Genomic DNA, 23,884 nt, shown 5'->3' with positions numbered 1-23,884 from the left:
AAAAAAAAGCTGGGGTAGCAATACTTATATCAGACAAAATGGACTTTAAAACAAAGGCTATAGTAAGAGATAAAGAAGGTCATTACATAATGATAAAGGGAGCAATATAACAGGAAGACATAACCATTATAAATATCTACACACCTAATATAGGAGCATTTAAATATATAAAACAGACTTTGATGGTTTTAAAGGGTGCCATCAACAACAATACTATAATAGTCGGGGATTTCAATATCCCACTAACATCACTGGCTAGATCCTCAAGAAAGAAAATTAACAATGAAACAGCAGACTTAAAGGACATACTAGATCAACTCGATTTAATAGATGTCTTCAGAACCTTTCACCCTAAAGCAGCAGAATATACATTCTTTTTAAGTGCTCATAGTACATTCTCTTGGATATACTACATGTTAGGGCACAAAAGCGGTCTCAACAAATTTAACAAGATTGAAATCATATCGAGCACTTTCTCTGATCACAACGGCATGAAACTAGAAATCAACTACAACAGAAAAACTCAAAAATACTCAAACACTTGGAAACTAAATAGCATGTTATTAAATAACGAATGGATTAAGAATGAGATCAAAGAAGAAATAATAAAATTCCTAGAAATGAACAATAATGAGCATACATCAACTCAAAATTTATGTGACATGGCAAAAGCAGTCCTGAGAAGGAAGTTCATAGCATTACAGGCATACCTTAAGAAGGTAGAAAAAGCTCAAATAAACAACTTGACCCTCCATCTAAAAGAACTAGAAAAAGAACAGCAAGTAAAGCCCAGAGGTAGTAGAAAGAAGGAAATAATAAAGATCAGAGCAGAAATAAATGACATAGAGGTTAAAGAAACAATACAGAGGATCAATGAAACCAGGAGCTGGTTCTTTGAAAAGGCAAAGAAGATCGATGAACCTTTAACTAGACTCACCAAGAAAAAAAGAGAGAGGACTCAAAGAAATAAAATTAGAAATGAGAGTGGAGAAATACCAACTGACACAACAGAAATATAAAATATTGTAAGAAAATACTATGAATGCCTGACCTATGGTGGTGCAGTGGATAAAGCGTTGACCTGGAATGCTGAGGTTGCCGGTTCAAAACCCTGGGCTTGCCTGGTCAAGGCACTTATGGGAGTTGATGCTTCCTGCTCCTCCCCCTGTTCTCTCTATCTCTTTCATCTCTCTCTCTCTCTCTCCCCAATGAAAATGGATAAATAAAATCCTTTTTAAAAAATAAAAAATACTATGATAAACTGTATGCCAAAAAACTAGACAACCTAGATGAAATGAACAAATTCCTTGAAACATATAATCTTCCAAAAATTAATCTGGAAGAATCAGAAAACCTATACAGACTAATTACAACAAATGAGAACAAATCAGTTATCAAATACTACCAACAAAGAAAAGTCCTGGGCCTGATGGCTTCACAAGTAAATTCTACCAACTATTCAAAGAAGAACTAACTCCTATCCTTCTCAAGCTATTTTTAAAATTTAAGAAGAAGGAAGACTTCCAAGCTCCTTTTATGAGGCAAGCATAATTCTGATTCCAAAACCAGGCAAAGACAACACAAAGAAAGAAAATTATAGGCCAATATTCCTGATGAATTTAGATGCGAAAATCCTCAACAAAATATTAGCAAACCAGATCCAGCAATATATGAAAAAAATCATACACCATGATCAAGTGGGATTTATTCTTAGGAGGCAAGGCTTGTAAAATATTCACAAATCAATCAATGTGATTCATCACATAAACAAAAGGAAGGAGAAAAACCACATGATAATTTTAATAGATGCAGAAAAAGCATTTGTAAAATCCAGCACCCATTCATGATCAAAACTCTCAGCAAAGTGGGAATACAGGGGAACATACCTCAACATGATAAAGGCCATCTATGACAAACCCACAGCCAACATCAAACTCAATGGGCAAAAATTAAAAGCAATCCCCTTAAGATCAGGAACAAGGAGTGGTACCCCCTTTCACCACTCTTATTTGACATAGTACTGGAAGTCCTAGCCACAGCAATCAGACAAGAAGAAGAAATAGGCCCTGGCCGGTTGGCTCAGTGGTAGAGCATCGGCCTGGCGTGCGAAAGTCCCGGGTTTGATTCCCGGCCAGCGCACACAGGAAAAGCGCCCATCTGCTTCTCCATTCCTCCCCCTCTCATTCCTCTCCGTCTCTCTCTTCCCCTCCCGCAGCAAAGGCTCCATTGGAGCAAAGTTGGCCCGGGTGCTGAGGATGGCTCTGTGGCCTCTGCCTCAGGCACTAGAATGGCTCTGGTTGCAGCCGAGCAATGCCCCAGATAGACAGAGCATCGCCCCCTGGTGGGCATGCCAGGTGGATCCCAGTCAGGCACATGCAGGAGTCTGACTGCCTCCCGTTTCCAACTTCAGAAAAGTACAAAAAAAGAAGAAGAAGAAGAAGAAGAAATAAAAGGCATTCAAATTAGAAAAGAAGTAAAACTATCATTATTTGCAGATGATATGATACTGTATATAGAAAACCCTAAAGTCTCAGTCAAAAAACTACTGGATCTGATAAATGAATTTAGCAAGGTAACAGGATATAAAATTAATACTCAGAAATTAGAGGCATTTTTATACACCAACAATGATCTTTCAGAAAGAGAAATTAAGGAAGCAATCCCTTTCACCAGTGCAATAAAAAAATGAAGTACCTATGAATAAATTTAACCAGGGAGATTAAAGACTTATACTCAGAAAATTATAAAACATTGATAAAAGAAATGAGGGAAGATACAAACAAGTGGAAGCATATACCATGCTCATGATTGGGAAGAATAAACATCATTAAAATGTCTATATTACCCAAACCAATTTATAAATTCAATGCAATACCAATTAAAATACCAATGACATACTTCAAAGATATAGAACAAATATTCCAAAAATTTATATGGAACCAAAAGAGAACACAAATAGCCTCAGCAATCTTGAAAAGGAAGAATAAAGTGGGAAGTATCACACTTCCTGATATCAAGTTATACTGCAAGGCCATTGTACTCAAAACAGCCTGGTACTGGCATAAGAACAGGCATATAGATCAATGGAACAGAACAGAGAACCCAGAAATAAACCCACACCTTTATGGACAGCTAACACTTGACAATGGAAGTAAGAGCATAAAACGGAGTAAAGACAGCCTCTTCAATAAATGGTGTTGGGAAAATTGGACAGCTACCTGCAAAAAAATGAAACTAGACCATCAACTTACACCATTCACAAAAATAAACTCAAAATGGATAAAAGACTTAAATGTAAGCCGTAAAACCATAAGCATCTTAGAAGGAAACATAGGCAGTAAGCTCTCTGATATCTCTTGCGTGCAATATATTTGCCCATTTATCTCCATGGGCAAGTGAAATAAAAGACAGGATAAACAAATTGGACTATATCAAACTAAAAAGCTTTTGCACAGCTAAAGAGAATAAGAACAGAATAAAAAGACAAACTACACAACTGGAGAACATATTTGAAAATATGTCTGATAAGGGGTTAATAACCAAAATTTATAAAGAACTTGTAAAACTCACCAGGAAGACAAACAGTCCAATCAAAAAATGGGCAAAATAAATGAATAGACAGTTCTCCAAAGAGGACATACAGATGGCCAATAAGCATATAAAAAATGCTCAAAATCACTAATGATTAGAGAAATGCATATTAAAACCACAATGAGATACCACCTCACACCGGTTAGAATGGCGCTCATCAACAAAACAACACAGAATAAGTGCTTGCGAGGATGTGGAGAAAAGGGAACCCTCCTGCACTGCTGGTGGGAATGCAGACTGGTGCAGCCACTGTGGAAAACAGTATGGAGATTCCTCAAAAAATTAAAAATCAAACTGCCTTTTGATCCAGCTATTCCACTTTTAAGAATATACCCCAAGAACACCATAGCACTGTTTCAAAAGGAGAAATGCACCCACATGTTTATGGCAGCATTGTTCACAATAGCAAAGATCTGGAAACAGCTCAAGTGTCCGTCAGAGGACGAGTGGATTAAAAAGCTTTGGTACATATATACTATGGAATACTACTCAGCCATAAGAAATGATGACATCGGATTATTTACAACAACATGGATGGACCTTGATAACACTATACAGAGTGAAATAAGTAAATCAGAAAAAACTAAGAACTATATCACACCATACATAGGTGGGACATAAAAATGAAACTCAGAGACATGGACAAGAGTGTGGTGGTTATGGAGGGAGGGGGAGGTGAGGGAGGGAGTTGGGGGAAAGGGCCACAAAGAAAACCAGTTAGAAGATGACGGAAGACAATTGGACTTTGGGTGATGCAAATGCAGCATAATCAAATGTCAAAATACAAATTCGTGAAGCGTTCCATATTTTTGATACAGAGAAGATAAGCATGGCCCCTGTGCAAGGATGATATGCAAATGTCAAAATAACCTAGAGATGTTTTCTCTGAACATATGTACCCTGATTTATTAATGTCACCCCATTAAAATTAATAAAAAAATAAAATAAAAAAAATTAATAATAAAAATATGTTTTAACCAAAATTAAAACTCCAAATACAAACTGTCGATAATCACCACAGAAAGTTTATGAACTTATTCTTTCCAACTGTTTATGTTAAATAAAAAGTTTTTATAATATATAAGCTATTAGTGTATAAAGAAGAGAAAGATGATTACCAAAAAATAAGATAATATAAAGCAATGGCTATTATAAAATAAGGGGAAATAAAATTCATTAATCTTTGCTGGAATTCATTATCATACTGAGATGGTTATAGAGGTTTTTGATGTAATTAATAAATTTCTATTATTAATGTGAGGAGGAATCATTATTAAAATAATTTATCTCACTAGGTCTTAGTTACATGAGCTCTAGGATAAGCATTTAGAAGCCTTAAGTAGAGTCTATACTCAGAATTGTCTCCCTGCATTTTTTTTTAATTTTTATTCATTTTAATTTATTGTGTTTACATGGATTCAAGTGTCCCACTGAATATAACACCCTCACCCCCTACCCCCATGTCCCTATTTATATTCCCTTTGCCCCCTTCCCCCTAACTCCCTTCCTCCTTCCCTCTGGGATTTGCTGTCCTGTTATCTGTATCTCTGTATTATATATATATAATTTCACTTATCCCTTCACCTTCTCTGATCCCATTCCCTCATCTGCCTTCCCACTGACAGCTGTCCCTCTGGTCCCTGTGACCCTGTCTCTGCCTCTACTCCATTCCTCAGTTCACTTTGTTCATTAGATTCCACATATAAGTGAGATCATATGATATTTGTCTTTCTCTTCCTGGCTAATTTCACTTAGCATAATAGTCTCCAGGTCCATCTATGCCGTCGAAAAAGTCCTTCTTTGCTTTATGGACTTGTACAAGTTGCTTCATGCATTTAGGCCCAAGTTTTCTCAAGTCTGTGGTACAGATAATCAAGCTCAACCTTGCCTATTCCATAGGGAGGCTTTGAAGATCAAAATTAACTTCCATCATAGAAGCACTTTGCAAATCAGAAAGATTTTTAAATAAAAAGGAATTTTGAAAATGATTAAAGACTAAGAATGTAAATTTGCATCATAGTTTGCAATGAAAAAAAAAAGTTGTCAAAATGGCTCAAATGAATTATATGTACGCATCCCCTGCAGCTGGAGACAAGAATGTATAACTCTTACCACACCCTCTACTTCTCCAAAAGACTAATGACCTGACGTATACATATTTTTCCTACTAAATATTTCTTTGAGAAGGGCTAGGGCTAGCAATATCAGATACTGCCATAAACTTATTGTTTTGAAAATATTTTATTGATTTTGCTTTATTTTTCATCTTAGCTGTTTGGTATATGATAAAAAATTTACCATAAAAATGTCAAGATGTATTATATTTTCTATGTGAGTAAACATAGCATTAGCATTTTATTAATGAGCAGTGAAGACTCTGAATTAAATTTACCATAGTGGGCAATCATACCAAATAAATCACTACTCAACTATTTAGAATCTGCTTTTCCTAAGTATACTCTAAGAGACAATATAAGGTTCCAGGTAATAGAATTAATAGTCTTTCTATGTAATTCCCTTGTAGATCAGTTGTATGCTCATGAAATACTTATTCTGCCCATAATTTTGTTTTCCTATGTAAAATCATAATTCTCCAAGAAAAAATATAAAATCATATACATGATGTGTCAACCTAAATATCTCTGCAAATTAGTTTCCAGATGAATTACAAATGCTTACATCAGACTGTTCTCCATGGACTGTTTGGATTCTTACAGCTTCTTGTTCTATTTCAAGCAGAGGCAACTGTATTTCTGACAGAATTAGGGTATATAGTGCTTTCCTTCTTATAAGTTCCTGCATCTCAAGTGCCTGTTCTTCTTGAATGGAATACAGTTTTTTCTGCCAGCAAAGATTAAAAACAATTCACTCAGTTATCAATTACCTGAACATTTATTATCTCCATCTTGCACCAGGCACGACTCTTTGTTGTTATTTGAAAATCAAGAAAAGAAATGACACCATAAAAAGTGGTAGGTATGAACAGAGCACATTTAAAGAGAGCACAGTTGTTAGAAAAATTATGAGAGAAAAATATGAATAGACAATAAAAATCAAACATTCTTAGGTAAGTGTTGGAAGATAATAAGGTTAAGAGAACACACTAACAACACATCTTGAATATATGTAATTCCTGAAGTCTAAGACAAATTAAAACCAATGAACAAAAAGTTAGTAACAAGGTATTTAGCAAAAAGTGCCAAGAGATTATAGAATCATTAAATATATAAAGAATTAGAAAATGTGGTGTTTTCAAACATATAGAAGTAGAGACACACTGCTTTATATGGTTGAAAACGTCAAATTTTCTAATAGAAGAAACAGCAAAAGTTGTGTTTGTTTCAAAGAAGACCAGAGGTGCAGATAATCTCAAATAACTTAAAAATAGTAATGTTTTGGATCATTGTGCCTCTTGATTTTATTTTTCTTATAATAATAATAATTTCAAATATTTATGTATTTATTCTAGAAAGATGCCAGGGATCAAAATATCCAACCTGCGTTCCTAAGGATATATAGATTGTATAAAGATTTTAAAAATTAAAATTGATTTTACTAATTATGCTTTAGATTCAATTTGTTTTACAGAGAGAAGTAATAAGCATATACTTCTTTTAGTGCTAAAGAAATTCAATTGGAAGACACTGAAAGTAAAAACAAACATAACATATCACAAAGCAAACCAAAGAGACACTTAGGAAGGAGATCCCACTCTCCTTTTACTAGACTGGCAGAAATTCCCAGTAAGCCACAAAATGAGATAGTATAGGGGAGGTCAGTTTCTTGATGCATGATCAGACACTGCCAGTCGTCTATGGAGGGCAACTATCATTAGCTAAAACTGCTGGCTTGCAAGCCATGTAGTGAAGAAAATGCCTCATTACAGACAAATTTACAATGTTAAGTAAAATGCAAATGAAAGAAAAAATAAAATATTAAAGGCAAATTAGGATTACCTGAATCCCCATTCCATGAGCCACTTCAGTGCGAATGAGTCGTCTTAAGAAATTTTCTCTACCCTATAAATTATAAAAACTTTTTAAAGAGGAAGTTTTATTTATAAAATATCAGAAAACAGTTTTAAAGACAATTGCTAACACAAGATACATTTTACTTATGTTATAATAAAAAGTAAAATATTTGTTACAAATTGAGTATTATAAATAAACAAACAAGCCTGCTGTTATTTGAGGCAGTTAGTCTGGAATATAAGGCCATGAAATAAAATACAGAGTTTCAGTTCAATTCCCTTGGTACCTTAAAATCTGGAACTAAAATATCAAAATAACACAAAAGGGAAGAAAACAGTCTTCAATTCCTCTTTTTAAAAATTATCAGTTTGTTTTAATATTAATTTCCATAATGAACACATTCAACTTTGAAAACAAGATAGATACAATTCAAATTTGAAGTTTCCAAAATAAAATCAGATTCTTTATTTGGCTAGAACGACTCTTTTTTATTTTTTCATTCTCTTTTTTTATATCATTCTTTGAAAATTAGTGGGCAAAATATATCTGAAAAAAAACCTTTCTGTTATTTGGATAAAGAGGTTTAAACTCTTCTTAGTTGTATTATATACATTATCACACAATTGTATTGGGAAATAATTCAAAAAGTTCCTTCTACTTTAGAATTACACCTTAGAACCCCCAATTTGAGGTAGGTGTTGGCTTGCATATGGGCTGTCCTCCACATTCAAAAGAGATGTATAGCTTTCCAGAGGTACCCTGGGGATTCAGGTGGGTCTCTGTTATTTCTCCTTTATTACAGACTCCCTTATCTTACCTCAGGTTCTACGGAGACAATACAAAGAAACAATTCTGTAAGTCTCTCCTACAACCAGTTCCTTTTCTTGGTATAGCAACTCATCAAAACTATGCTTACTTGCAGTAAAATAAAAACTCCGAAGAAGGAAAAAGAAACATGACAAGGAAAGCAATAACTTTAATAGATCATCTCAGCTAAGGCTACACCTACATCTAAAACCAACTTATACAATGATATATTTGAATGATGTAAATGAAATCAGTTGCTTCTTCTACCATGGTAACGGACATACAAGTTTATCAGAATGTTAAATGTTTAAAGAGGGAACCTATTTAAAAAATGCCTCTATAAACTGGAGACAACTACGCTATACCATTTTCCAAAACAGAGTGCTCCATTTGACCTTTGCCTAAAACTAATCAAAAAAGTGTGTGTGTGTGTGTGTGCGCGCGCGCGTTTTCTGAGGAGATGAGTTGGGATGGTAAGGCATGAAGCTGAAAAGATAAACAAATGTCAGATTATGTTGGATCTTTAAGGCACAGTAAGAAAAACAGTGAAGGGTGTAAAAAAGGTGTGTGTTTTAGAAAGGTCACTTTGGCTGCAATATGGATTGATTAGTTTTTGTTTCCATAAAATACATTCATTCATCCTTCAAAGTTTTCAAATTTAATTGTCATCCAGTAAGAGAGCAATTCATTGTTTAAAGGAATTTAAGCTGACTGGGAGGTGGGGCTTGGTGTGCAGAATCCTTACTAAAGAGAGCACTTGAAATCAGCTCCTATTGGACTGGCAAGAGGATGGGACGGGCAGAAAGGAAGAGGATGGGAGAAGAAAGCAGGTCTGGGTGGAAACATAGGCTCAGCTACAAGGCAGCCCCATAAATAACTCTGGGGAGTCCTGGAGCAAAAGGGACCTTCGGCTTAGCCCAAATCAGACCAAGAAGGCAAGGCTATCCTCCTGCATTTATCAGTCATCAGACTTGAGCGGCCTCAGGAAACGGAATGACCATAAGCAAAATTACTTTACTGTCTCCTGCAGGGGATCTGGGCAGTTATGTCCACCAAGAAATACAAATGGCATGAGTCCCATCAATGATAAGCCTACCATCAGTGTTGCTAATAATTATAAATAAAGTATATTTTATACCTGCTATGTATAATTATCTTATTTTAATTTTACAATGAAAGTGATGAAATAGCTATTATTGTCCCCTTTTTGCAAAGTGGGGAGAATGAGACAGAGAGATTACATCAGGGTTCCCCAAAGTTTTTACACAGGGGGCCAGTTCACTGTCCCTCAGACCGTTGGAGGGCCAGACTATAAAAAAAAACTATGAATAAATCCCTATGCACACTGCACATATCTTATTTTAAAGTAAAATAACAAAATGGGAACAAATACAATATTTAAAATAAAGAACAAGTAAATTTAAATCAACAAACTGACCAGTATTTCAATGGGAACTATGGGCCTGCTTTTGGCTAATGAGATGGTCAATGTCCAGTTCCATATTTGTCACTGCTAGTCATAACAAGTGATATGACACGCTTCCAGAGCTGTGACGCATGCATCTGGTGTCACTGGAAGTAGTACTGTGTGTGAGTGACGCCGCCACATACAGTACTCCAGGAGCACAGGATGCTGATGGATCCTGTGCTCCTCTCACTGACCACCAATGAAAGAAGTGCCCCTTCTGGAAGTGCGGCGGGGCCGGATAAATGGCCTCAGGGGGCCGCATGCGGCCGCCGGTGGTAGTTTGGGGACCCCTGGATTATATAAACGTGGCTTCACAAGAAAGCTAGCACACATTGGAACCAGGATGATAATTCACACAATCTGCAAGCCCAGGGACTTTATCGGATTGATTCAGCATCTCTGATTTCTCAGACACCTAGGATCTGAGCTGTGGCTGGCTGCACCCCACACTGGCTATTCTTATATTGTTTAGAGCAGGGGGTCAACAAGTTTCTCTGTAAATGGCTAGATAGTAAATAATTTAGGCTTTGGAGGTACAAGGTCTCTGTCACCACCACTGAGTTCTGGTTTTGGAGAAAAAAAAAATCAAAAGGTTACTTTGAAGTACTTGGAAGAAGCTGAGGAAAAGCGGAGGACAGCACTTCCTAGGCTGGAAAGAGCCCACACTAGAAATAGTGACCGTTGACCAGATTGCTGGTTTTAGCAGTCAGAAACCAGGAGGTGGCAGCAGAGAGCTATTCTACTGGAAGAGACTCCTAGGACAAAGACAGCTGAAAAGCTAAGTATGGAAGTGTTGTGCCCAGAAACTCACATTCAAGAGAAAAGAGGAATAAACACTAAATATAAATAGAATAAGATCAGTTTGTGTTCCAGGGACAGAAGGGACACTAAGAAAAGAGTTAGAAAACTAATTTTATTATGTAAGCTCTGAGAAAGAGGAAGAGAGAGAACGAGATTTTAAAATCCAGAGTTAAAATCATAAAACAAAATTTGGAATTCGTGCAAATAACTGTGAGCTAGACTGAATTAGTGGGGCAGCGCTGCTCTGGCTATGCACTGTTAGGCTACTGTTTTGTGACCAAGACCCTAACAGAAAGTTCAAGTGGCAGCCCAACCTGGTTCTAAAAATAAACACAGGGTACTGTTTTATGGGTTTTTTTTTTTAATGAGGATTTTATATGTATTTTGTGAAAACACTTTAAAATTACAAAACATGAAATTAAAATAACTTGAATTCCCAAACTCAGAATTCAAGGCATTATGCCTTTTTAATGTATTCCTTTTTAGGTCAAGGGGTTAAGGTGTTTATGTTTGGTGAAGTCAGGCTAGGAAGATCTTTCTCAGCCACTAAAAAAAGCAAAAGTCCAATAAACTTTTTTTTTAATTCAGAATTGAGCCAATTTAAAGTTTATCCCTGTACTCACATTTTACTACTATTCTATTACTGAGAAATTTGTATATTTAAATTTTCCCCTATATGTTAACTGTATTCATGCTTTCCTTAAACACTTACTGAGTATCTACATTCAAAAGACATAACAGATTGTTTTTTCTAGCATTCAAAATAAACCTTAAACATCTTAAAATTTTAAAAACTAAAAAATCATGCGATGTCTGCTGTCAAATAATTAAGTAAAAATAATATAGATAACTGAAAAAATCCCAAAATATGTGAAGACTAAACAACATATTTCTAAGTAACACATTTTCAAGGAATAAACCTCAAAAACCATGTATTTCTTAATTTCCACTTACTTCTAGTATTGTTATTTTAACCTAGAACCAGAGTGGTCTGATATTCTACTTTTCCACCAAAATTCCAATACCTTCAAGCAAAAAAAAAAAAAAACCCTCCAGATTCCTTCAGCTTGCAGAGAACCCCTGTACTGAAGTGTTGAATATTTAATATCTGATGAAAGCCTTCAAGATTTTTTTTACAATATTACATTCTTCAGACAACACTGGATGATTTTCTGTTCATTCTAACATATAGTACTGTATTTCCCCATGTATAAGATGCTCCCATATAAAAGACGCACTTTCATTTTGGGGCCCAAAATTTGAAAATAAATGTATTATATAAAGTTATTGAACTCAAGTTTTATTCATTATAAAATTCATACAACTCTCATCACTGTCAAAACTCCCATCCCTTAGGTTGTTTTCATCCATGTCTGATGACGAATCACTGTCTTCAGCAATGAATGCAAAAACAAGCGCGAAAAAGTGGGAAATGCAAGTAAAAAATCTACAACCACTGTATAAGACGCACCCAGTTTTTAGACCCCAAATTTTTTGAAAAAGGAGTGTATCTTATACGTAGGGAAATACTGTAATTGCATATATACTATACTTTTATTGATTTATGTCCATTATTGACTAATTTTGTTCTGGGACTTGGCTAATCTTGTCTTTTCTGAATAGGTCAGTTATTTGAATTGAAGGTATTTAAAAATTGAGATAAATTATCCTTAAAAGGTAGAAAATTCCAGGAACTTCTCAATGTCTTGATTGTTCAAAATTGCTTCTGATTGCCTAAAAATTATTGGGCGTTTTAAAGATGCATTAATTTGAGAGAGCATAATATAGAAATTATTCCTCTAAGGTTTCTAAAGATTATTTCTCAGAGCTACCTCATAAGTAGTATTGCTATAATTAATTACTAGAAGACACGAAGTAAGGACTAATTTCAGGTCAGGATCAACAAATACACATAGTTGTCTGCAAGAAAAAAATGATGCCCAGTCTCAGAAAATTAAACATTTTCATTAACGAGTCAATGAAAAACAGTAGGGTCAAGCCCTGGCTGGTTTGCTCAGTGGTAGAGCATCAGCCTGGCATGCATAAGTCCCGGGTTCGATTCCCAGCCAGGGCACACAGGAGAAGCGCCCATTTGCTTCTCCACCCCTCTCCCTCTCCTTCCTCTCTGTCTCTCTCTTTCTCTCCTGCAGGCGAGGCTCCATTGGAGCAAAGATGGCCCGGGCGCTGGGGATGGCTCCTTGGCCTCTGCCCCAGGTGCTAGAGTGGCTCTGGTCGCAACAGAGTGATGCCCCGGAGGGGCAGAGCGTTGCCCCTGGTGGGCGTGCCAGGTGGATCCTGGTCGGGCGCATGCGGGAGTCTGTCTGACTGTCTCTCCCCGTTTCCAGCTTCAGAAAAATACAAAAAACAAAACAAAACAAAACAAACAAACAAAAAAACAGTAGGGTCAAAACAAAGGTCATATCTTGAAATACTACAAACCTGAATTATCTAAGAACTACCTAGAAATTTATTTTTAATTCATTACCATGCTGACACAGATACACAGGTGCATATCATAGAAATTTAATGGCCTGTATATTCAGCTCACAGATTAGTGGGGTGTTTAGCAATGGAAAATAATTTCCTACATGGAGTAATTTCTTTCTGTTGCTTCTTTACAGTTATCTCTTAGCTACCATGGGGTAAGAAAGGGACCTGATGCATAATGTCTTCAGTTTTGCTTGATTTAAGACAGGGGACACTTTGCTTTAGGTTGGCAAAGCAAGTATAGTGGAATCATACCAAATTTGCACTTAACCTAAAAACTGTATTTTATGGCAACAGAAAAATTTAGCCAAAATATATAAATAAATAAACAAGTGAATGCAACAGCCTTCTTAATCAGTGAGTGTCTCAGCTTAGTGAAGCAATATGTGTGAAGAATTAAAGGTGGGTTGTAACAGCTACGGGAAAATATGTGAATGATACCAGAGGTTTCCTGCCAATTGAAAAAAAAATCAAAACACATTGTAAAGTAGCCAACTAAGTGGATGGTTTTTCCGTTGATATCCTCAATAAAAATATTAATGGCTGGCCATAAAGAAATATATATTAATGAACAATTCAAGAAAATTATAAATGGTATCTATAGTATTACTATACATGCTAAAGCATACATACAATCAAATGCTTTACAATTTTAAAATACTTTTGAGGTTAATTTTTACTACATGTAATTTTTTTCATAGTAATTTTGGAATATATAAAAATTACAAACCCACTGAAAACCCATGAGAAGGGATAAAGGAATGATACCCCAGGTTATCTCAACAGCTGGACTCCATGTGAGAACAAAACCCCAGTCTCAGTACAGAAACATTTACTGGCAGACAATCTAGGTGTCCTAAAATTAGATAGCACAATGAGAAGTCTTCACTAAAGACAGTGCTTTGATAGAGCTTGAACATAGAATATAAATTCTCTATTATAGGTAATTGTATGATCATAAGTCTTTAGTAAGAAAATGCCAAAGACAAAAGATGGTGGATGTGATGTGTGATGGCCAGAAGGGACCTGTTAAAGTAGTCCCTATGTGTGGTAAAATGGAGTTGACTTTGCTAGTCTCTATGCCAAACGGCAGGGAGTGGCTGTCCATCAGATCTCCAGTTCAGAAGGGGTTTGAGGCCTATGAACAGCTGTTACTGCATATTGTATAGTTTGCTAATCACTTGGTGTTTTAGAATCCAGTAACTTTTAGGCCTGATGTGGGTACTCCCTTTTCTTACATTGGTAAGGGTACAAGGGCACATCGCAGCATCCGCCTTCCTATCATCGCAGCAATATTATATATTAGATATGTAGGATGAGGCTGAACCAAGCACCACTATTCTGGTGATCCAGGTACTTTAAGGTCAGTAATTGGAAAAAAGTAGACCTAGCGCTGATTAGCTATATTAGTTTCATTCCTCTTCTATTTGGACTGGGCCTCTGTAGAGAATCAATTTTTCTTCTGATTTATCAGAAGCAGTAATTCTTTTAAAAGACTATTGTAGCTTAAATTAGAAACTAATTATCAATATTAAATCAATAAAGTTCAGGGTTGTCACAGTTTTTCACAACTTGGAAGAACACAGGAACACAAACCTTGAATTTTCTTTTCACTTCTGATATTTGTTCTTCTAAATCTTCTGTTTTATATCTGGTTAGGTGGAAAATAGCACCAATGTGATAAGCATCCTTGAATAGTTGTTTGAGATACTCTTCATTTTTTGACTTCAGTTTTATCAAAGATTGCAATTCAGTCTCAAGCTCTGATTTTTTCCTTATACTGGAAAAATAAATTTAAAATATTGATAACATTATTCCCAAAGAGTACATTTTGAGGCAAATATATTTCATAAAAGTAAAAATCTCATTCTATTTCTTCTTTCCAAAAATACAAAATCACCAATTAATTAAAACTTGAATACAAAATGTAATTCCCAAAATGCCATTTATCTTTCTGCTTCTGTTGGAATCCCCCATTTGTCAGGCTCTGCTTGATCTCAGAAGGTCAAGGATATCAATAAGAAAGCCCTGGGACTCCCAAGGCTCAGCTTTCAGAGTGCTCATTCCCTTCTCCATCAAGCCATCCTTTGTAACCCTATACAACAACACAAAGTATACTGAAATATAAGAGAAATCTAGTCCATGTAAAAAAAGAAAAGAAACCTCAACAAATAAAAACCAAAAACTAAAACAATACTCTCAAGAAGGAAACCAATAGCTAATGGAAAAGAATTGATAGAAAAAAAAATGGAAGACATTGATAGCAGTTTAAGATTTTCAAAGTCACAGAGAAATACTAGTCTCTAAGGAAAATCAGCAAGTTACATTTTGTGTCCAGATGGGGTACCATCTTTGTTCCAAATATATACCACTGACACATACAATATGGAAAGAAAATATATATAACACAAAGCCACACTCACAAATGAGGTAACTATCTTTGTAGAAAAGAAATGGAACTGGAAAGGAATGCAGGAGTGGAGGTGAAGTGGCATGAAACTGGCTGAAAGTACTCCAGCTGATGGGTGGCCAGGGCAAGGTTCGCTGCATCGTAGGAGGGGTTTGTGTGAATTGTACTTGTTTGGGAAAGAATCAATTCGCTGATGAGAGCTATAGGTTTGTAAAAGATAGGAGCTAGGGCACTTGGGAGAAGAGATCCAAAATCAAGAACTTATCCATTGAGTAAAGAATAAATCAAAAGGAAAATTTAAAAAATATCTTGAAACAAATTAAAATGAAAACACAACATAAAACATATGATACAATAAAGCAACTCTATGAGGAAAGTTTATAATGATAAATACCTATATTATAAAAGGAAAGATCTTAAATAAACCACCTCAAAGAACTGAAAAAGCAAGAACTAAGCCCAAAGTTAGAAGAAATAACATCCAGGGAAGAAACAAATGAAAAACCAGAAAACAACAGAAAACATCAACAGAAAGAGGTGCTTTTTTAAAGATAAGCAAAATTGACAAATCTTTAGCTACAGAACAACAATAACAAAAAGAGACCAGACTCAAATAAATAAAATCAGAAACAAAAGGGGCCACATTATATTGATACCATAGAAATAAAAAGAAATACAGAGGATACTATTAACAATTACTTACAACAAACTGGATATCCTGGAACAAATAGATAAATTCCTAAAAACATACAGCCTACCAAGACTGAATCATGAAGAAGCAGAAAACCTGAACAAATTAATATGTAAGGAAATTTAATTACTAATCAGAAAGTCCTAATGAAAAAAAGCCCATAACCTGATGACTTGGCTGGTATATTTTACCAAACATTTAAAGAAAAATTAATACCAATCCTTTCAAACTCTTTCAAAAAATGAAGAGGAAGGAATATCTCCAAACTCATTCTGTGAGGCCAGCATTACCTTGAGAGTGAAGCAAAACAAAGACACTATAAGACTAGAAAATTACAAGCCAATACCCCTGATGAACAAAATGACAAAGTCTTAAAATCTTAGCATCAGAGTTCAACAGCACAATAAAAGGATCCGACACCATGATCATGTGGAATCTATCCCTGGGATGCTAGGCTGTTTCAAATAATCAAATTAATAAATGTGATATATTACTTTAATAGAATTAAGAAGAAAACTCAAATTATCATCTCAAGAGATGTAAAAGAAAGTATTTGACACAATTCAACAACCATTTATGACTTAAAAGCTCTCAACAAAGTGGGTATCAAGGGAACGCACCTCAATATAATAAAGGCCACATATGACAGGCCCACTGTTAACATTATACTCAATGCTGAAAAACTACAGGCTTTTCCTTTATCAGGACAAAGACAAAGGTTCCCACCCTTACCACTTTAAATATATTCAGTTTTGTCAATTATACTCCAATAAACTTGAAAAATTTTAAAGAGAAGGTGTTTGTAACCAAATTACATCTAAATAGTTTCCAGCACTGAAAACCAACATTGAAAAGTCCTAATTAGTACTAAACTGGATATATGACACACAGAGAAATGCGCAGCTCTAGATACGGAAATGTAAAATTTCAGAACTCTGGAATAGAAAGAGAAAATTCTGAAGTCCATAGAGAAAAAAAACAGATTACCTTTTGGGAAAAAAAAAATGGTATCTAAATGCCATCAGATGTCTAATCAAACAAAACTAAGTGAAAGATGGATGTTTAGAGATCTAATGTACAACATTAGAGTTACTAATATTGTATTAAATACTAGAAATTTGCTAAGAGACAAAATTTCAGATACTTTCATCACATTCAGGAAAAGGTAACTATGTGAAGAGATGATGTTAATTAGCTTGCCCATAGTAATCATTTCACTATTGATATCAAATCATCATGATGTATAGCTCAAGTTTAAAAAACAAAACTAAATGAAAGAAAACAAGAAAAATATATCTTCAAATTAATGAGAAAAATTGACTTTGGATCTAGAATATGATACTTTAATAAAATCCTTGTTTGAATGTGTTGATAGAAAATGCAATGCAAATTCATGAAAACAATAATATTTATTTGAATGAGATTTGCAAAAAGACTAGAAAGGCAGAGCTCTGTTTTATCTTTTTTTCTTTTCACTTCTTTCCTAAGATAAGCAATATTTGAATGTCTGTATGCTACTAAAATAGAGAGAAATAATAATGATTCATGAGGAAGAGGAGACAGTCGTAGGTGTAAAGCTCCTGAGTTTGTAGGCGAGAATGAGGTCTACTTGTCAAGTACATGGGTAATAGGCACTCCTACATACAACCAGCTTCTAGTATTATACTGTCAGAGGGGAAGACAGAGTATGTGAATACACACAAATAGGCTGATAAGAGAATAAGGTAATTCTCACTGACTTCATATGTGTTCTCTATGAATTATCTGGGAAGACTATTAGCTTAAAATGAGGATGATGTGGGCATTAGGATTGACGATAATGAGAAAATATGAATCAGTTGTCAGATAAACTAAATTGTCTAAATTTTTTTTGGTGATGTTGAATGTCTCTTGGGCTTTATAGGCATAGAATTTCAGTTCTATTCAACAGCAAATGTGCAGCAATGTTTATGAAGCTCAAATATAAGGGCCTTTAACTGACCCCAACTCCAAGTAAGGTCCTTTGAGTGTCCCTAAGAATCCGTAATCTTGTATTCTTTTCTCATAAAGGGACCTCATATTCTAAACCTCCATGGCCCACCAAACCAGGATCCACCCACAGTGAGATTAATTTGCACAGTTGTGTTTTACTTTAACCAATTCCACTATTATGACTTTGGTTTAGTTCAATGATAGGGCTTTTTAAGTCACAGAAACAAGGTTCGGAAGGTTATTTATATGAATGCTATTTTGATCAAATATAGCTAGTCTGTGTAAGAAACTAAGGAAGACCAGAAGGTGGGGTATATAAATGTAACAGTGATGACAGAGTGTCAAATAATTGAGGGAGTGATAGTACCAGCAGAGGAAATAAGCAGGACAGAGAGGTGTTGCCTGTCAGAGTGGATTCTTAAAACTGAGATCAGGAAGTGAGTTTGTTATTGGAAATGATGAGATGCAGGATAAACAGTAAGAGGAGGAGGTTGGTGTGAGATGGAGAAAAGATTGATGGGTATATGGAGGTCTAAGAACTGAGATGCCAAGTTCCTGCATGCACTGAATACAGACCAAATCCAGATTCTCACTGGCTCTGCAAAGGGAGAGGATAAAAATAGGAAGGGTGATTTATTTCTAATATTTAAATTCCTTTAAAAAAAGAGTAAAATTGGCTAACATTTTGGTGAGTAGTTAATTTTGAATAGTGCATACACCCTTTTCTCTTTTAATATCTGAAAAGTTAAAAAGTAAGATAAAAGCAAAATAGCTTAAGAGTATTCATGCAGAACTTTGCTGTAAAATGCTGAAAAATCATATTCTATCATTTATGAAGTAACTCAAACTAATAGACTGGTGAGATATAGCTGAACGAATATGAAAAACACAGTACCCTGTGGATTCATTCTAAGTATTCCAGGCTATTTAACAAGTTCAATAATATTCTAATTGTTATCTCTATGAATAAATCACCATCCCGGTAACTCTTGATAAACACATTTCATAAAGATACCAGTATGCCTTTATAGTGTTCAATAGCTTTTTTGCTCATTTTCCTCAATTATCAACTTCATCTTTGGATCACTGCTGTTACAATGGCATTGCTTTGTTTGAGGTACAGCAGAGCAGTAGAAGTAGATCTTCAGAATATTTTACACAGCTTGAATGTGAGAAAATGGCTACATAGAAATTCATACCACACAGATAACTTCAAGCAAGCTAAGTCCCAATTAATAAATTCCAAATCATTTTAAACAAGTTCATTTCCAAGGTTTCTGGAACTTGCTTATCTATCAATAAGGTATCAAGTGAAATTGTTTGCTCAAGTCAGATGTCCCAAATGCAAAAGGTCGATTTCTAATAGATGCTGCCTTATTTGAAAGACAAAACTATTAAACTATAAACTGCTACTACAAGGTAAACAAATATATTGCATCATCATCACCAAAAGGTGATGCACTGCAAAAGGTCTTGCAAGTATGTGTATGCCCAGGGTGCTAATGAACCAAGTCTGTTAACAAATATGCCACCTAACCTTTAAGGTTGCCATTTAAAAATAAACTACAGCCCTGGCCAGTTTGCTCAGTGGTAGAGCGTCGGCCTGGCGTGCAGGAGTCCCGGGTTCGATTCCTGGCCAGGGCACACAGGAGAAGCGCCCATCTGCTTCTCTACCCCTCCCCCTCTCCTTCCTCTCTGTCTTTCTCTTCCCCTCCCACTGCCTCAGGTGCTAGAATGGCTCCGGTTGCAACAGAGCAATGCCCGAGATGGGCAGAGTATCACCCCCTGGTGGGCATGCCGGGTGGATCCCGGTGGAGCACATGTGGGAGTCTGACTGCCTCCCCATTTCCAACTTCAGAAAAATACAAAAAACAAACAAACAAAAAAACTACATATGAACAATAAATCACATACTGAATTAATTATGTAACTTACTCAAAGAGTATAACAGCTGGGAATGGCATCAAAGGGTGAAATGGTGGAATCTCAGTATATATAACAGCCTGAAGTTTCCTGGGAGGTGTTTCCTACATGTATGAATGTCAGTGATTTGTTTTTAAAATATTCTTATTATTTTTAAACTTAATTCACAAAAAGAACCTGGGACTAAGGAAAAGCTGATTCAGGTAATTAGTGGACTAACAAAGAAAAATTAAAGGAGAGAGTAAGAAGAAGAGCTGTTTTGAGAAACAGCTATGGCTACAGCCAAGTAAAGGAAGGACAATTAAATAAAGAAATAAGCTTTGACGTTTTTTTGAAGTAGTCATTAATGTCATGTCCACAGTCTGCTGGAACATGTCAGAAATAGGAACCAAGACTTGCCAAAGAAGGAGGAGAGGCTTGTAGCTAAATGGAAAAAATGAAACTTTTGGAATCAGACTGACCTACATTGAAATCCTTGAGCTACTAATTGCTCCCTGAGTAACTGGGGGGATAGTTTCACCTACAATTTCATTATATGTGAAATTTGTAACATTCAGTATTAAGGTTGTTATAAAGATTAAATATGAAAAAGATAATACAGCAGTTCCTCTAATAATGTTGTTTCATTCAACATCACTTCATTAAAATGTTGACAAGATGCCCATAGGGACTTAACTCCATTTATATCAATTAGTCTATGGCAAAATTGGTTGCATTATAGTTCGATCTGCTGCAGTTCCAAGGACCTATTGACGATGTTAGAGAGGACTTACTATATATACACTGTGCTTACACGTATTAACACAAACAAATGATTTAATAAAGTTTTCTGTTAATTAAAATGTGTATATAACAGTATGGATCTTTATTATGGTGTTATCTGGTTTAGTGAGATTAAGACAATGAGAGAAAGAAACAAACACAACAAACTTAAGTAACTATTAATATTACCTTTGAGCAGAAAAAGATATCACAGGTAGCTGTGACATCAGATCATAAAGCAGAGAGGATAGCAGCACAGAGATACTAAGGCAGAGAAAGAAATAAGATTAACAAGTTTTATTATCAGCTCTTATTAGTTCATTATGGCATTTATTTAACACCTATTGAGTAAAACACAGACACGCAAAACAGACACAATGCCTGCAAACAGGAGCTCAGCTGAGAGGAGACAACAAATGAGCAAACCAACTGTAACTGTTCATATATGCTAACTGCTGGGATAGAACTCTGTGCAACTGATTGTTGAGCACTAATTACATGTCAAGTACTATGCTAGGTAGTTGGGATACAAAGATGAATTAAAACAAAGGTTCCCAAGTTATACTCTCATGAAGGACAAAAAACATAAAAAACAGATTCCAACGCAATCATAAATACAATCATGAACAAAGAAGAAGACACACATAATACCACGTTGGTTTAGAGATAGGAGAGAATAAGTTACCAGTAGAGAAAGGATCTGGGAAGAGTTAATGTCTGAGTTATTGTATGAATAATCAATTAATCATATTTAAAAATATAAGCCAGAAGAAGAGGAGAAACAATAGCAGCAGCAGCAGGAGCAGCAAAAGGAAGGGAATTTCAGTCAGAGGAATACCAGAAAACATAGATTGAAGCTTAAAATAGTGAATTTGGAAATGTAAGCATTTTAATAGGCTAGACCATCAAGATCATGGAAAGCAGTGGTACGAGATGTGTCCGTAGATATACAGGTGACAGACCACAGTGTCTAGTCTATCAGATCAGGAGCTTAGACTTAATCCAATAGCCTCTGAAACTTCTTTAAGCTGCTGAAAGGAAACGACATTTCCTCTGAGATAATTTGCACCAGTGATGCTGGATATGCTGGATCTGAGGATTCAGACTTGGAGTGAGGCAGACAATATTCCAAGTAAGAGACAATCAGGGCCTGATTTATTTTAGTGGTGACTGAAACAGACAGAAAGGAAAGCACCTTTTGGAGAAATATTTAAAAGGAAGACTTAATAGAAGTTGGTTAAGATGCTGGCTGTAGAACAGGTAGAGGGGATATGGGATGATGCCCGAAACAAACACCTTGGTGGATCACAGTATCAAGATGTGGTGTTGGAGGAGAGAGTAGCTTTAGACTGATACTATCAGGAGAAATGACAGGTGGTTATGGATTAAAAGGAAAGAAAAAGTATGATACATATTAAAATAATGAAGTAAAATTCCTGGAATAGGGAGCATATCAAGAATGTACATTGGTCTTTGATTAGGATGCTAAAACTTAATTTCCTACTTATCAAGTCCAACAAGGTCTCTCTCCTCCATCCATATTTTCAAAGCAGCCAAATAGCAACTACAAATTCAGCTTACAGGTGTTAAGTACTTTCTTTGCCTTGGCCCCTTGGGATTTCCCTCACTCTCCCATAGCACATTTTATTTAAAGGATGAATGTCCTAGTTATGCTCCATTTATGAAAGTTTCACAGCTGATAATTCTCTATTATCAACACTGCAGAAAATGTAAATTCTCATTACTTTTCTGTCTACATTATCTTTGAAGACACCTCACCCTGTCCCATTGTTTAATTTTATGACTTCAAATTTGTGTCCCATATTCTCCTCACATCTGTGCTGTGGGCCTATATATCTAATTTTTACTTCTTATTTCCATTTGAAGAGCCAATAAGAACCTGACACTTAATAAGCCTAAAAAGCATACTTATATTTTCTTCTCCAAAATATTCTTTATAAATTTTTCAACACTGTTATCTCAGGAAGTAACCTGACTGACCATTTTTCTTTTTCTCATATCTTACATCTCATCTACCAAAAGATCTTGTTGGCACTCCCTCCAACACACAGAGTAGGGGGAGAGGAGGTTTACAGTTGTTCATATGGAAAACAACACAATAATTAATAAATTATAACATGGGAATAAACTGTTTTGCATACTCACACCTGTAAACCTACGTTCACTCTACCCTCCATATCTGAAAATCAGCTATTTGCTACAATTTCTGCTGTAAAACCTTTGGCATATGTCATTATTATAATTTTTCTGAATCACCAAAAAAGCTGTCCTTATATTCACTGAAGTCCACCCTTCACTAAGCTGCCCAACAGCTCTTTCTAAATGTAAAATGCTTTAAATGGATTAAATATTTTAGTCCATATGCCTTTATCACAACCCACTTACAGGCATGAATAATCTCAGGCCTGTCTGCCTTGCCAACTTTTGTCTCCCCGAATTACCCGATTCTCACACAATTTTCTTGAAACATTGGCCTCCATTCTGTATCCAGAAAACAGAAATTTTATCTATCACAGGGCTTTTGCATATTCTATTCCTTCTGTTTGGCATGCTCTTCCCCAGATTAGCTCCAGACTGACAATGTTGATTCAGTTCTCCACTGAGATGTCACTTTCTTAAAGAGAGGTGTCCCTTAATGTCTTTGCTAAAGAAGAGTTCTCAATTCTTCCCTGGCCCTGTCACTCTCTAGCACGTTATCCAATCTTACCTTCCTGAGTGCAGAAACTGAGTTAAAAATATATATATTATTTCACATTTATTATATATTTAGGAGAATGTGAATTTAAACTATATCACCAGCATTTAAAATAGTATTTCACACAAAACCAGTACTCAGGACACACACGCACAGAAACACACAAACACACACACAAATATATATTTGTTCTTTGTGTTTTTTAATATAAACTTTGCTTATAAAGTTAGTTACAAATATAAAGTAACAATATCAGTCTACTAGTTATAATTACAAAATTATAAAA

The 23,884-nt window shown here is 35.4% G+C and overlaps 1 protein-coding gene and 1 pseudogene across 1 annotated transcript in view; one reads left to right on the top strand and one right to left on the bottom strand.

The window, feature by feature from the left end:
- Positions 1–23,884, bottom strand: part of CCDC178 (coiled-coil domain containing 178) — a 408,692-nt gene that overhangs the window by 294,235 nt on the left and 90,573 nt on the right. Inside the window, exons 12-14 of the mRNA XM_066352292.1 lie at positions 14,722–14,905; positions 7,548–7,610; positions 6,271–6,432 (exon numbers count right to left, since the gene is read on the bottom strand). Of these exons, the coding sequence (XP_066208389.1) occupies positions 6,271–6,432; positions 7,548–7,610; positions 14,722–14,905 (409 nt within the window). The remainder of the gene's footprint in view (positions 1–6,270; positions 6,433–7,547; positions 7,611–14,721; positions 14,906–23,884) is intronic.
- LOC136383632 (U6 spliceosomal RNA) lies at positions 4,373–4,473 on the top strand (annotated as a pseudogene).

The sequence above is a fragment of the Saccopteryx leptura genome, chromosome 11, assembly GCF_036850995.1.
Source record: "Saccopteryx leptura isolate mSacLep1 chromosome 11, mSacLep1_pri_phased_curated, whole genome shotgun sequence".
Classification (NCBI taxonomy): domain Eukaryota; kingdom Metazoa; phylum Chordata; class Mammalia; order Chiroptera; family Emballonuridae; genus Saccopteryx; species Saccopteryx leptura.
This window is presented reverse-complemented; position numbering and strand designations above follow the sequence as displayed.